A 14,866-nucleotide genomic window follows, 5' to 3' on the forward strand; every position below is an offset into this window, starting at 1 on the left:
GCGAGGGTTCACCCACCTCACCATGGTCGACCGCACCACATGGTGGCCGGAGGCCGTCCCATTGGCGGCGACGTCTGCGGCTGAGGTGGCGCAAGCCTTTATCGCCACTTGGGTTGCCCGGTTCGGTGCCCCCTCGGACATCTCGTCCGACCGTGGCCCACAGTTCACCTCGGAGCTCTGGGCCGCGGTGGCGCAAGGGCTCGGGGTGAAACTACACCGCACCACGGCCTACCACCCCCAGGCCAATGGCCTGTGCGAGCGCTTTCATCGCTCCATGAAGGCCGCGCTCCGGGCCAGCCTCTGCGATGGCGGCTGGGTCGACAGACTCCCCTGGGTCCTGCTGGGCCTCAGGACGGCGCCCAAGGACGACCTGCGCACGTCCTCGGCGGAGCTGGTCTTCGGGCAACCACTGCGGGTACCGGGTGAATTTATCCCCGACTCCACGGCTCCTTGGTCCGCGGCACAATAGCGCTCCGCCCTTCAGGAGACCGCCCGGAGGTTCGCTCCGGTGCCAACGGCACACCACGGTTGCCCGCCTTCCCACGTCGCCCCGAAGCTTCGCACGGCAAAGTACGTGTTCATCCGGCACGACGCCCACCGGGCACCGCTCCGGCCCCCATACGACGGGCCCTTCCGCGTGTTGGAGACCGGGGACAAATTTTTCACGGTCGACATCGGCGGTGCCCCGGATCGCATTTCCGTGGACCGCCTCAAGCCGGCCCACCTCGATCCGGACCACCCCCCGCCAGCGGCTCTGCCTCCGCGTCGAGGCCGCCCCCCGGCGGTCGGACCCCCGGCACCCCCGCCAGCAGGTCTTCCTCCGCCTCGAGGCCGCCCCCTGGCGGTCGGACCCCCGGCACCCCCCAGCCCCGCCGTCCCGCCACCCCCCAGACCGGCACCCATCGCCAGGGGGAGTTTCGGCCGGGTCATCCGGCTTCCCCACAAACTCACCTTTCAGGTGCGCGGGAATTCTGGGGGGGCGCGTGTGGCGGACACAAGAGGACACTAATTCAATGCACCAGCAGGTGGCGCGAATGTCCAGGCGGGGAACTGGAAGGCATGCCCTGCCTATCGACCGATCGGCCACGCCCGGGGACTAGGCGTGGCCCGGCACATATATGCGGGCTCCAAGCTCGAGCCCGCCCAGTGCTGCAGTTTGAGCTTTCTTAATAAAGACTCTTTTGGTTATCAAACGCGTTGTGGCCTACCTCTTTGGCAAGCAAGTTGTGTGCGTAGCACCACACTTCAACATTAAACTTTAATGCCTTTTGGGCTGCTATTTATGTGCCAGCTATATTTACCTGAAAGCTGGATGTATCAGGTAGACTTCCTTGAGGAAGACATCGTATCAGGTTTGTGTGCTTCTGAAAACTGATGGGGAAGGATATATCTAGGGCTTGTGAATGTACAGAGTAAATTTGAGATGACGATATTGTTACGGACACGACTTAGATGTTATGATGGGCCGAGCGGAATGGCCGCCGTGTTCGCACAAGTTACCCGATTATACTCGAACGTTGGCCGAGTCGCGCTACGCTAGATCAATGAAGGAAAGGACACAACGGCTAGGTTAAATGACACGACACGAGGGGTACAGTTCTCAAGGCCTCCGGAGGAGGTTATATTAGTTCGGAACGTTTAGATTACAGGGATGAGAGAGACAGCATAGGAAGATAGGCACTTAGACACACTTATCTTATTCCCGACAGACCACAGATAAACGGGACAAAACTGACTCACACGGGGATTGATGGCAAGGAGGGGCAGGTATTCGATGGCTCAAGGTGCACCTTGGCTCAGGGGCAAAATCGACCCGGTCCGGTCCAAAGATGCGGGGAGGTCGCTCAGCGCTCGGAGGTCGCGACTTGTCTTTCCAAGCTGGGGGCGCATCTCTCGTCACGTCCGGTAAGTGGCTGCGTATATCCGGCGGGGAGTGACACGCCCTCGGCTCGTTAGCTCCGCCCCAGATGGAATCAGCCCGCCGCTTCTCACTGGCTGCGGGGGGTTACTGGGCTCCGCCCCTGACGAGGAGCTGACAGCCAGCCCCTTCGTGGTAACCCCGTGGAGCGCATGGGCAATGGCGGCTAACCAAGCCGGAGTGAGGACGCACACTCCCCGCGCCGCGCCGCCCCCCTCTGTTGTTGTAGTTGTTGTTGTTGTTGTTGTTGTTGTTGTTTCATGGGGAAGATGGGAGGAGGTATGGGGAGGTCCTAAACTCACTACTGGTGCCATACAATCACATTCTGGTGCAACGAAGAGTCAGAATTAATGGAAACGAGTCCTTAACTGACATAGACTAAGAATAACTAGCAAGATGTCCGAAAGTTGTCTACGTGAGATGCGGTGGACCTGGGCACGACATTTAATGGGGGAAGAAGGGGAAGGTCGGTTCTACAGAGTGTTGTTTACAGACAATGGGACTAGGGAATGGGGGATTGGGGATAGTTGGGGAGTATTGGGGAAATAGGGGAATATTTACAAATGGATATGGAGGCCAAATCCCATATCCGCAACATTGCACCCTTCTCTACCCTCGGGGCGTCCCGACCCGATAAATTTTTACCTACTTTAGTGTGGCACTCAGATGTAGTTCCCTCTACTATTAACTCTACCCTGAGTGCGACAGTTTTACAGATGTTCACAAATGAGTAAATATGTCCCCCTGCGACGTTGCACCCTTCTCCTCACAGAAACACACCCACAGGATAACCGAATCGCGGAAAGAATTCGCAAACTAAACATACAGCCGGTAGGGAGCATTATTTACAATACTACACTGATATTTACACTACGATCCAGGACCTGTTTTTGGAGGAACACATGCAGATGTTATGCATAGAGAGAGCACGCATGCCAGCATCGATACACCAACCCACGAGTGCTCTGTGGCCTTACGGCCTTTAATAATGTGCAGAGCACCCCTTCCAAGCACCAAAAGCACCACCCCAGCACCAATCGGTGCAGTCACCATTGTTCATTAAAATAAAAACAACAACCCCTAACCCTGCAGGTGTCTCTTGCTCTTCGTGTGGTGCACTTGGCCTTCTTGCTTCCCTAGAAATAAAGAAAGGCGCCAACCGCGTCCATTTCTTTATTGTGGCCGTCAGGGGGCCAACTATTAGTGGTTCACCTGTTTGGCATAGGTGCCACGTTGACCCAGAGGTCCATCAATGGGTGGTGCTTGGCCGCAAAAGAACTGCGGTCCATTGTGGGTGGCCACCAAAATTGCGGTCCATATGGTGTATCGATCCAGGCAGCAAGCAGCGAAAGTGCAGGCCCACAACTGCGGAGCCAGCACCTCTCTCTCCTCTCTCTCTGCCCCAAAGCCAGATCCTCGGAGGTGGGAGACAAAAGAAGAAGACAAGTGAGTAAGGTGGTAAGGGCGCAAAAGTGCACGCAATACAAGATGATGCACACTGGGGGCACATGGGAACCAGGTGAGACAGGTACGTTCCTACCGTACGCCCCCCCCCCCCCCACCAGGTAACCTACATGGCCCCTCCCTTACCCCTTACTGTATCCACAAAACACAACACTACCCATAAACATCTACTTTACAAATCAACAAACGTCCCTACTGTCTTCCCCGTTCCTCCCATAAACCAAATTCATCTCCACAATCCCTCTAACCAAAATTTGCCATCACCAATTCATCATCAATCCTCATAAGGAGGGAGAGATGGAACAACAGCACAATGTCACACCCACGTCATGATGCATCTCACAATCCAAACATTTGCACAATAAAAAATAATAACACATGGCATGGTGCGGAGTTGCGTCACCCCAGGTGAGTGGATGTAGATGGTGCGAGGAGATTCTTAATCCTAACTATCTTCTAAATGACATTAACACACTTTACACTACCTGGGGTCTTTCCCTGCCAAACCATTGGCCAACTTACTCTATGGGTTTTAAGAACCAAATTCCCATTGACCAAACTGTGGTGCTTCCTCAATTTGGGGTCTCACTCCCCCGATTCATCTCTCGGTGCCCTCGCACAATTTCTGGGCCGCGACGTGTACCTCTCCCAGCGGGTCTACCCACTTGCACACCTCCACCACTGCAGTTGCCTCCGAGCTTACCTGCTCCTTACCCTAACCTAACTACCTGGGGAAGGCCCTCTGGCGCTCTCCCCACTCGGTGCCCTCTCTGGCACTGGGCTACCCGGGTCCGTCCTCCGGATCCTCGGGCCCCATCCACAACTCTACCGGCTCCCAGAGCCCACCTGCGGCCTCACCTGGCCGACCTCCTCACAGTGGTGGAGTGCCCAAACCAACTACACACACTAACAGGCTACACGCCCAGCCATTTCCACAACACTAATGCACCCATCCACAATACCATTCTGCAACCGCACCACAAATGCCAATATCCAACCACAATTTACCTATACCCTCTACCTAACACTTACACTACCCGCCCCGGGTATTCGTGAAAGGGGTCCACTCTTCCCCCATCCACACCTTCGCACCATGCACACCACTCCGTACCACTTACTCCAACTCTCTCCACACCACTCATTCCAATACTCCATGTATTCCACACACCTGTGCTCTCACACCTGGTGCCACCTGCACCCTTCTCTCCCCAAGCGCATTCGCGCTGATCCACACACTCATTACTCACACATACGGCATCATCTCAGCTAACTACTCCCTTCTGAAACTTGCGCTTCCCAGTCGTCCCTTTAAACTATTGCGCTCCCACGTCATTATCATCCATACTAATCTACCTGCGTCCCCACTACAGGTATCAGTCACTAACTAAACTTAACGTCACCTAATGTTATCTTCGCTAGATCCCTACCAATATCCAAACCCACCCGGGCTAGTTTTCACTGCCATACACCCCATAAGCTATTGCTCCTTTGCCCCCCACATGGGAAGGGTGGCAGGGATGCCACCCTTACCCACCGGGCCCATCGCTCACTACCAATTTTGCACATCAAATTTCACCAAATCAAAAATTTGCCAATCACTGCCCATCATCTGCCAATCACTACTGCCAATCCTTTGCCAATCATCAAATTTTGTTTTTCTAATTTCGGGGCCAAAACACTAACCTCATCACACAGTCTACTCACTAATGCCTCTTGGTGCGCCAATTCCTGTCCAAAGCCCGGCTTCGTAAAGCCGAGCCATGAATGCGGGTTGTTCCGTGCCAGCGGCTGGATGCGTCCGGCATTCGGTGCAGGGACGGGGGCTTACCCGTGCCGAGATCCCACGCACCATCTCGGCACGGAGCCATCCCACGGCCCGATCTCGACCTGCCGGAATGCCTCAACCAAAAGTGGTCGCTATGACGACCCTTCCTATCCAGCCGCCCGCTCTGCCTAGTGGAGCACGGACGCGGCCGTTCAAAGCGAGGCCCAGCAGGCATCGAGGGCCCGATTCGGCTAAAAGTCGACCTAACCGCTGCTCCGTTTAACGTCGATGCTTCACCTGCATGCTTACACCCCGCAGCCCGTTCCTTGCTCACACATCCAGCCGTTCCCATGCTCCTCGTACCTTTCCTTACACACCCAGGTACCCTCATTCCACTCACAGCCTTGGTCACACACCTGACCACCGAACACTTTGGCACACATTCGTTGGTCGCACACCTCACCAACACACCTCTTCGCGCCCCCTCCTCGGTCACCTCCTCTGTGACGCTCTCATTCGCACACCCAACCACGTGCCTCACTACCAACTCCAGCGTGCATTCCCACTCACGCTCTACCATTCCAGGTGTGCATCCTTCCATCCCAGGTGTACATCCTCGCTCACCTGTCACAACCAACTCACTCTCCTTGTCACTCTCACTACTCTCACCTCCATTCTTGACAGCGCACTCACCCTTACTCTTGACCGCGCACTCTTTCCTCATGCACCTGTCCGTCACACACCTTTCTCGCGCACACTCTCCCGTTACACCCTCTGTAACACTTACCACACCGCGCTTCCATGTGCTCCCTCGCACACGCGCTACGACCGACTCATTCTCGCCAGCACCCTCACTCCTTGGCACGCACTTTTTCCTCACACACCCCAGAGTCGGACTTTCTCGCACCCCTCCTCTTTCGCACACCAGACCTGTCGCACACTTCACCAACGGCCTCTCACGAACACCCAGGTCCATCTCGACCCCCAAGCTTCTTAAATCCCCTGGCGCATCATACGCACGACCATATTGGTCACCACTTACACCGGGTCCTCTTCCTCTTCGCTTCTCCTCCATCACCTGCGAATCCCTCATCCGGTTAATGAGCACATCATCACGATCCAAACACAGACTTTGGACCAATTCTTTTATCTCCTCTTTTATCTCTTTCTTATCCCCTCTCCGTCGCTTCTTAATTTCGCTCACCCCTTCTTCCACTTCTTCTAATTTCTGCTTCACCTCCTTTATTCCCCGGTACGTCTCCTCAAGCTCGTCCTCCAAGGCTACCTTGACCGTTTCCATGTGCGTCCTCACCTGCCGGTCCTTCGTCTCCATTACCTCTATCACCTCGTCCAACCTCGTTGTCAATCCCTCACGTACCATCTGACATTCCCTCTTCGTCGCTACCAAGTCATTTTTTAGGTCATTTTGTGTCGCTTTTAACCCTCCTATTACCGCAGTGTTCCTTTGTACCTGCTCCACTAACTCCGTCTGTCCCACCGTCAGCTGCTCCACCTCCTGCGTCAGGTCCTCTATGCCCCCTTGTAACTTTACAGTCCCCTTTCTCACCTCCTTCTCCATGTGCTCCTCACAGTGCCTCACCTCCTCGCGCACTCCTCCGACCTCCTCACTCACACCTCTTCTGATCTCCTCTCCCATCACTTGCATCTCCTGCCCAGATGCCACCCTCATCTGCTCCATTTCCTCCCTGTGAGCATCCAGTTTGGTCTCTACCCCCATTCTGACCCCCTCTATCTGCTGCCCCATTTGTTTAACTTCCCTTTCCGCTTGGTCCCTCATGTCCCTCAATTTGCCTTCCATCCTGTTTTCTAACCCCTCTAACCCCTTTTGCATCCCTTCCATTTGATTCTCTTGAGCGGCCATTCTGTTTTCTACCCCCATTAACCCCTCCTGTATTTCCCCTAATCTATCGTCTAATTTCCCAAATTTCTTGTCTAATCCCTTAAAATTATTGTCTAATCCCTCACCAGTACCCCTCGCTTCGTCCCTCATTGCCCCCATTTGGCCCTCTAATCGCTCACTATCAGCCCTCATTCCCACAATTTGGTTTCCCAACCGCTCACCCAATCGCTCAATTTGGCTCCCCATACTCATCTGTACAGCTGCCTGTAGCTGCGCAATGAGGGCCTGCATGTCAATCGGCTGCATGTTAAAGCCCGTTGATACAGCGGGCTCGGCTACCGCGCGCTCTTGCGAGGCGCCATTTTGCGCGCCCGCAACGTCGGGCGCAACGACGCTATTTTGTGCGTCTGCTACACTCACTGCTTCGCTCTCCTCATGTCCCTCAATTTGGTCCTGGATCGACCCTGCCTCACTCTCCTCTACCGGACCCCAGCCGACTTGGTCTGCCATAGCGCGACTTTCAAAATTCGGGTTTTTATATTTTGTAAAACACAATCAAATTTCGCCGTTATAATTTCGAGCGCGTAAAACGCGCTCCGGATCGAATCTCACTCCTCGACACCAATTGTTACCCTAATGGTACAATTGGTGTTCCAAAATTTGGGCTAAATGAATTTAGTCCCAGGTCCGAATCCGACACTCCTGACACCAATTGTTACGGACACGACTTAGATGTTATGATGGGCCGAGCGGAATGGCCGCCGTGTTCGCACAAGTTACCCGATTATACTCGAACGTTGGCCGAGTCGCGCTACGCTAGATCAATGAAGGAAAGGACACAACGGCTAGGTTAAATGACACGACACCAGGGGTACAGTTCTCAAGGCCTCCGGAGGAGGTTATATTAGTTCGGAACGTTTAGATTACAGGGATGAGAGAGACAGCATAGGAAGATAGGCACTTAGACACACTTATCTTATTCCCGACAGACCACAGATAAACGGGACAAAACTGACTCACACGGGGATTGATGGCAATGAGGGGCAGGTATTCGATGGCTCAAGGTGCACCTTGGCTCAGGGGCAAAATCGACCCGGTCCGGTCCAAAGATGCGGGGAGGTCGCTCAGCGCTCGGAGGTCGCGACTTGTCTTTCCAAGCTGGGGGCGCATCTCTCGTCACGTCCGGTAAGTGGCTGCGTATATCCGGCGGGGAGTGACACGCCCTCGGCTCGTTAGCTCCGCCCCAGATGGAATCGGCCCGCCGCTTCTCACTGGCTGCGGGGGGTTACCGGGCTCCGCCCCTGACGAGGAGCTGACAGCCAGCCCCTTCGTGGTAACCCCGTGGAGCGCATGGGCAATGGCGGCTAACTAAGCCGGAGTGAGGACGCACACTCCCCGCGCCGCGCCGCGCCCCTCTGTTGTTGTAGTTGTTGTTGTTGTTGTTGTTGTTGTTTCATGGGGAAGATGGGAGGAGGTATGGGGAGGTCCTAAACTCACTACTGGTGCCATACAATCACATTCTGGTGCAACGAAGAGTCAGAATTAATGGAAACGAGTCCTTAACTGACATAGACTAAGAATAACTAGCAAGATGTCCGAAAGTTGTCTACGTGAGATGCGGTGGACCTGGGCACGACATTTAATGGGGGAAGAAGGGGAAGGTCGGTTCTACAGAGTGTTGTTTACAGACAATGGGACTAGGGAATGGGGGATTGGGGATAGTTGGGGAGTATTGGGGAAATAGGGGAATATTTACAAACGGATATGGAGGCCAAATCCCATATCCGCAACAATATTTACTATCAATCATGTTGGGAGGGAGGGGTTGGGATCTATGGGGGCTGCAATGGCTGTTATAAATATTTTTTTGTTTGATTCCAGGACCACAAGATAAATTATACTAGATTTTGCATCTATTGCCAAAAGGAGAAGCGTCTCTTTGTGTGTTTTTCTTTCACTGTGGCCAATCTTTTGTATTAACAGGAAATTATGGGAACTTGCTGTAATGAAAATGTATCTAAGTTGAACCCAGGTGTTATGCTCTCTCTAACCACTGAGAGGCGTCTATAAGAACTCGGACGACCATCGCTCCGAAACATTCCTGTGACATTTAATCCATAACACGTAGACTCGAATGGTGCGTATACGTAGATAATCCAGGCTTGCTTGCATTGATTGATATTACTGAACTTTCTCCATGATTCCATGATCCTGATATATTGCATGATTGTATTTCTTACAGGATGTTGCCAGAGATCGAATTGTCATTAAACCTACTACCAGGTCAAAGTTGTGGAACTGATTTTCATTACACTCGCCACCTCTCAGTCTCATCCACAAAAATTTCCCCATTTTCTATATTTTTGTGAGTCTGATTTGCATCCAGGAACACAATTATGGTTAACCATTTTGAAATTGCCACTCTTTTGTTTAAATACTAAAAATTATGTTTAAAAGAATACCTGAATTACACATTTCGCACTAGCAACAGTGCCCACAGTAGCAGAAGCGAGTCACTGAAAACGCACACACAGCGCTTGCGCGAAAGGTTTCATACGCCATTTTGAAAGTCCTGTATTAAATGATGAACAGCAAAACAGAAATAGGTGCAGCCACGAATAATAGGATAGAACTGACAAGTTGGTACACAACGTGCCAGTAGCAACCCATAACCAAGCAAAACGGACATACTTTTATTTATTTATTTTATACATGGGCTAAGGCTCATAGTAGAGCTGACACACACACACACACACACACACACACACACACACACACACACACACACACACACACACACACACACACACACACACACACACACACACACACACTCTGACGAGCCAAACATTTAACACAGCCACTGAGCTTGGTGGAAGTGTTGTCACAAATGTCACTTCCCGGGATACTCTGGGTACCAGTGACGTCATAACAATGGCGCCGTTTTTCTCACCATACTCAGCGGGGAATTTCCTCAAGAGGAATTCCCTCCTCTCCATGGATGCCAACCAATGGGGATTGTCCATGCTCTATCCTTTTCAAGCAAGGAAGCAGCACGTAACATTTAAAAAACTTTGGTATGATTTGAATCGGTCCAAACCAGATGGGTGTTTTTTAGGAGACACCATCTCCTTACTGGATGGCCGTTGGCTCTCTATGAGAGGTCATCCGCCCTTTGCCAGGTGTTTTTAGTCCTGGCAGGGTGTCACATTCAGTCACCCTTCCCACTAGCAAGGCCAGTGAGAGGTGTCAGTTTAGTCACTGACAACCCGACCATGCGGCAGGTATGATTGAGTTAAATGTTACCAGTGGCAGTCCCAAAAGCCTGACCTGACTGAAAACTGAAAAATAAAAGCCTGAACATGACATCTAATGACAAACCTTCTGACAAAAGGCTGTAGTTGGTCCTTCTTCTGCGTTCTCAGCAAACTCAGTCCAAGGTAGTTTCTCTCGTGTGCAAAATCCAAATGGCATTGCTGTGCAAAAGATATTTCATAAATTTTCATCATTCATCAATGGTGGTTATATCAATTCAATTAAAGGTGGTTATATATCAAAACAATGATGAGTATATACTATATACCGTATTTAACAATCATTATAAGTTAAAATTGTTAGCTGTATTATCTTTTAATTAAAGGGCCAAAACATATTGTTTTGTCGGTGGGGTAGAGATGACTTTAGACCAGGTAGATTTGTGTAGGTAGCATGCTCCGACAGTCGGGAAGAAGAACCACCACCATGTAATAAGTAGAGGGCCTATTTAGCCCAAATCTCGGATGAAGTTGTATTTTTGTCCCCGTCACGAGGGAGCAGGGCATGTTATTTAGCTTAGGGAATAAGGATAAACTATCCCTTGTACGTCGTTCCCTATGTGATGTATACTTTATCTCTTTTGGCACCGCACCATAGACAGTAGCGCAGGAAATGCCCATTAACTACACTAAATAACAACAAGAAAAAGAGTAGTCAGAGATTGCAAACCCTCACCAGGATGTATTTTCAGTGATTTTTAAGGCTTTCGTGTTAAAACAAACATGGCGGCCGAACCACGTGACCGATGACATCATCATTATTTTTTTCTAAACTAATTTATTCCTAGATTATGCTCAAGAAATTTCATCTTAATTGGATGAAGTTTTGTACTTGTCGAATTATGACGTCATAATGGAGGCAGCTATGACATAATCATTAACATATTTTGTTCCCCAGGGAGAGTTCTTTACAATGAGCCATGTCTCAATTTTTTATATTCAGCACTTTCGGAGATATAGAGGTGGAAATTTTTTCGGTTTTTCCAAGATGGCGGCCGAACCACGTGACCGATGACATCATCACTATTTTTTTCTAAACTAATTTATTCCTAGATTATGCTAAAGAAATTTCATCTTGATCGGATGAAGTTTTGTACTTGTCGAATTATGACGTCATAATGGAGGCACCTATGACATCATCATTAACATATTTTATTCCCCATGGAGAGTTCTTTACAATGAGCCATGTCTTAATTTTTTCTATTCAGTGCTTTCGGAGATATAGACGTGCAAAATTTTTCGATTTTTCCAAGATGGCGGCCGAACCACGTGACCTATAACGTCATAGTTATCATTAAAAAATTATACAGGTGGAGATGCACCTATGGTGAAAATTTCCTGTCAATCGGACCAACGGTTGCAGAGAAAATCATATTTAATCTGTGCGGACAAACAGACAAACAAACCGACAAACAAACAAACGGATTCAAATGCAATACCCTCTCCTCTGGCGAGGGTAATAAAAACCAACCGAAGCCAGTTCTGAGCACTGCCGATGGACACCACCAGCTACATCACCACGAAGGTCGAGCAGGCCGAGAGCCACGCCGAGAAGGACAGTGGTTGGGTGGGAGTTGACCAACGGGAAGGCCGGAGTAGGAAGGGACTCGCTGATTGGTGAAGGAAGGCCGAGGAGGAAGCAGCGCGCTGATTGGCAAGGTACGACCGATGTCGTCAGAAGTGGACTGCGTGTGGATTGGTGGAGAGCTGAACATGCAGCCTGCAGGCATTGGAGGAGAAGCACCGATGACGTCACGACCCGACGAATAAAAGAAGACTCGGACTGACATTTTGACTCTTGCCTTTTGCCCTTCCTCGCCTCTCGCATCTTCTTCTGTCCCTCGACGTTCCTGCCTCTCACTCACCCCTGGTCCTCGACACTCTTGCTAACACCATTCTTTGATGTGTAAAGACAACAAAGACAGGCACGGCTGGAAGGGCGAATCGCACGCCTGCTCGTTCGCTTCGCGCACCGGGCCGGGAGTGAGCGGACCGCGCAGCGAAGCCTGGCTTTGTGCGTGCACGCGCCAAAAGACGTGCGGGGTTTCCCGCCAGCGGCCGGAGACGATTCCTGAGGAGAAATACCCTAGCCGATTGAGTAAAGTTCTCCAAATTAAATTCACACATAATTTATTTTCAAGTTCTTTTTATATTCCCCTTTGTCCGTGTTTTAAGTCTGGTGTGGAGGATTCCATAGGAATTTAGTTTTACCGTCGCATTTTTCTTGTTACCGGCATTCCATTTAATAAACCTGTTATTTTTGTACATTCTAATTCCCGTCTTAGTTCGAGTTATTTTCTTTGCAGGCGTTGGGCCTGCCGGCGGGATCGACAGGTAAGACCCTTCAACCCTCCCCCTTCTCTTTCTTCTGCCCGCGTATATATAAAATGCAATGTTTGAACATCGCCTCGGAGTAAAGCTCGCTATTGGCTATTCGTGACTCTCCCGGTGTTAACTGAGAGCAGTCACACGACATATGGTGTCAGGCGTGTAGGATTCGAACCTAGCAGACATTATTGTGTCTGGAGGTTGCGAGTTCGACACCGGCTGGGTGCAAATTGCGCCTAGCATTCGGATTTAAATTATCATAGTACCGGGGTGTCAAATTTAGTTTCAGTGGATTGGCGTACGAAGCGCAACATCGCGTTTTCGTAAAATTTAAATAGATTTTTTTTCTTAGGTAAAAAAATTAAATACGCGTGTGAGGGAACTACTTCCTCACAGCAGATGGAGGGGTGAGTGATATGGAAGAACGGGTTGGGGAGCCTGAAGGCTCTGGAAGTGAGCCGGATATAGAGGAATTAGACGTTAGGAGTGAAACCTCCCCCGTCCCCAGCATTAGTCCACCCCCTCCCCTAACAGGGAGCCGGGAACAATGGGAACAGACCCGATGGGTTACCAGGCCTTGATGCAATTAATGAGGGGAATGAATCATAAAATGGATGAAAAAAAAAAGAGATATGAAGGGAATGAAAAATAAAATGGATGCCCATTATGAACGATTGGGGGCTCAATTCGATGCCTGTGGTGAACAAATTAATGCTCAGAATGAGCTTGGGGAACGATTAAGTGACAAAACTGATGGAACAGAGGGAAGGAAGGAACGATTGGAAGGAAACATTGAGGGAACAACAAAAGACCTGGGGGAACGAATTTACAAAGTCGCAGGGGAAGAGATGGCATTGGAAATTGAAAAGGGCGCAACCCAGTCTTATAGAAATGGGGCACAGTAGAAGCCATGGGTGGCAGATTTCGAATCAAAATGGGGGGAGTTAACAGTGGGAATGGAAGAGTGTGAGACCCAAGCTGATACGCTTGGGGCACAGTAGAGGTCATACTTAAATGGAGAATGCTTAGAAGCAAATGGGGAGTGTCCAGAGGTAAATGTGGGAACTCAAATTTAATGAGAAAAGACCTGGAAGGCTATCGGGCTGGTGTGGATGCCGCAATGCAATAACGTGGAGAGGAATTGGAAATTGTGCAGAGAGCAGTCGCACGACAATATATTTTTCAACCTCGATTTCTCAAATAAAAATTCCTGGAGTGAAGTTACATACAAATTGAGTACAATATGAGGTTATTCAAAATTATTTTCACAATATAGTTTGGATGTCCCTATTAATTCAGAACGTGTAACAAATACTAAATAATAAAAGCAAAACAATATTTTACATTATGGACATGTATCAGCACACTTGTGCTATTGTTCTCATCACCTTGGAGACAAATGCCTTCTCAATGCCCTGAAGTATGCATCTGCCATCATCATGAACGTTAAGTGTGTGCATAATGCATTAAACTGTACCAGCTGAAGTGCACGTCTTATATTGGCAGTAAAAATATTTAAGTACTGCTCTTGTCAAATTTGATTTATTCATGGAAAGTCAGGTTCGTAATGAAAAATGCAAACCCTGGCAGTTCGGCTACACACATATCTACAGTATGTACATACACTACTGGACAAAAGTTTTAGAACACCTCAATTTTTCCAGTTTTTATTGAAATTTACGCAGGTTAATGTCTCAATGTACTCTGAAATTAAGCATAGAACAAATAAAGAATTGGGGATAAAAAAGAAATCATAGAATCATTTTGTTAAACAAAATTTAATTTTAATTTTTGACTCAGCAAAGTCGCCACCTTTTGCAGATATAACCGCCGAACACACTCGTGGCATTCTTCCTTCAATGGAAATCAAATATTGTTCGGGAAGTTCTTCCCAACACTTGCAGAAGTTCCCACAAATGTGTTGCACTTGTAAGTTGCTTTGCTTTCACCCTTCTGTCCAGTTCATCCCAAACCAGCTCGATGGGGTTTAAGTCTGGAGACTGTGCTGGCCATTCCATGATTTTAAGCCCACCATCTTGTTCTTTTCCTCGAAGGTAGTTTTGACATAGCCTGGAGGTGTGTTTAGGGTCATTATCTTGCTGTAGGATGAACCCCTGACCAACTTGGCGTATACCAGAGGGTATTCCATGGCGCTGCAAAATGCTGTGGTAGTCCTTTTGGTTCAGGGTGCCAGTCACTCTGTGCAAGTCGCCGAC

General features: G+C 49.8%; 1 protein-coding gene across 5 annotated transcripts in view; it reads right to left on the minus strand.

Annotated features, from left to right (window-relative positions):
• UPB1 (beta-ureidopropionase 1) overlaps positions 1 to 14,866 on the minus strand; it is an 85,739-nt gene that overhangs the window by 38,709 nt on the left and 32,164 nt on the right. For all 5 annotated transcript variants that reach the window (XR_010984775.2, XR_010984774.2, XM_068118811.2 and 2 more), the window contains exon 4: positions 10,390 to 10,484. Coding sequence is in view for 3 of the 5 variants with exons in the window: in XM_068118811.2 (XP_067974912.2) it covers positions 10,390 to 10,484 (95 nt within the window). In the remaining 2 variants the exon portion in view is untranslated. The remainder of the gene's footprint in view (positions 1 to 10,389; positions 10,485 to 14,866) is intronic.

The sequence above is a fragment of the Myxine glutinosa genome, chromosome 6 (genome assembly GCF_964187855.1).
Source record: "Myxine glutinosa chromosome 6, kmMyxGlut1.1, whole genome shotgun sequence".
NCBI classification, from domain to species: Eukaryota; Metazoa; Chordata; class Myxini; order Myxiniformes; family Myxinidae; genus Myxine; species Myxine glutinosa.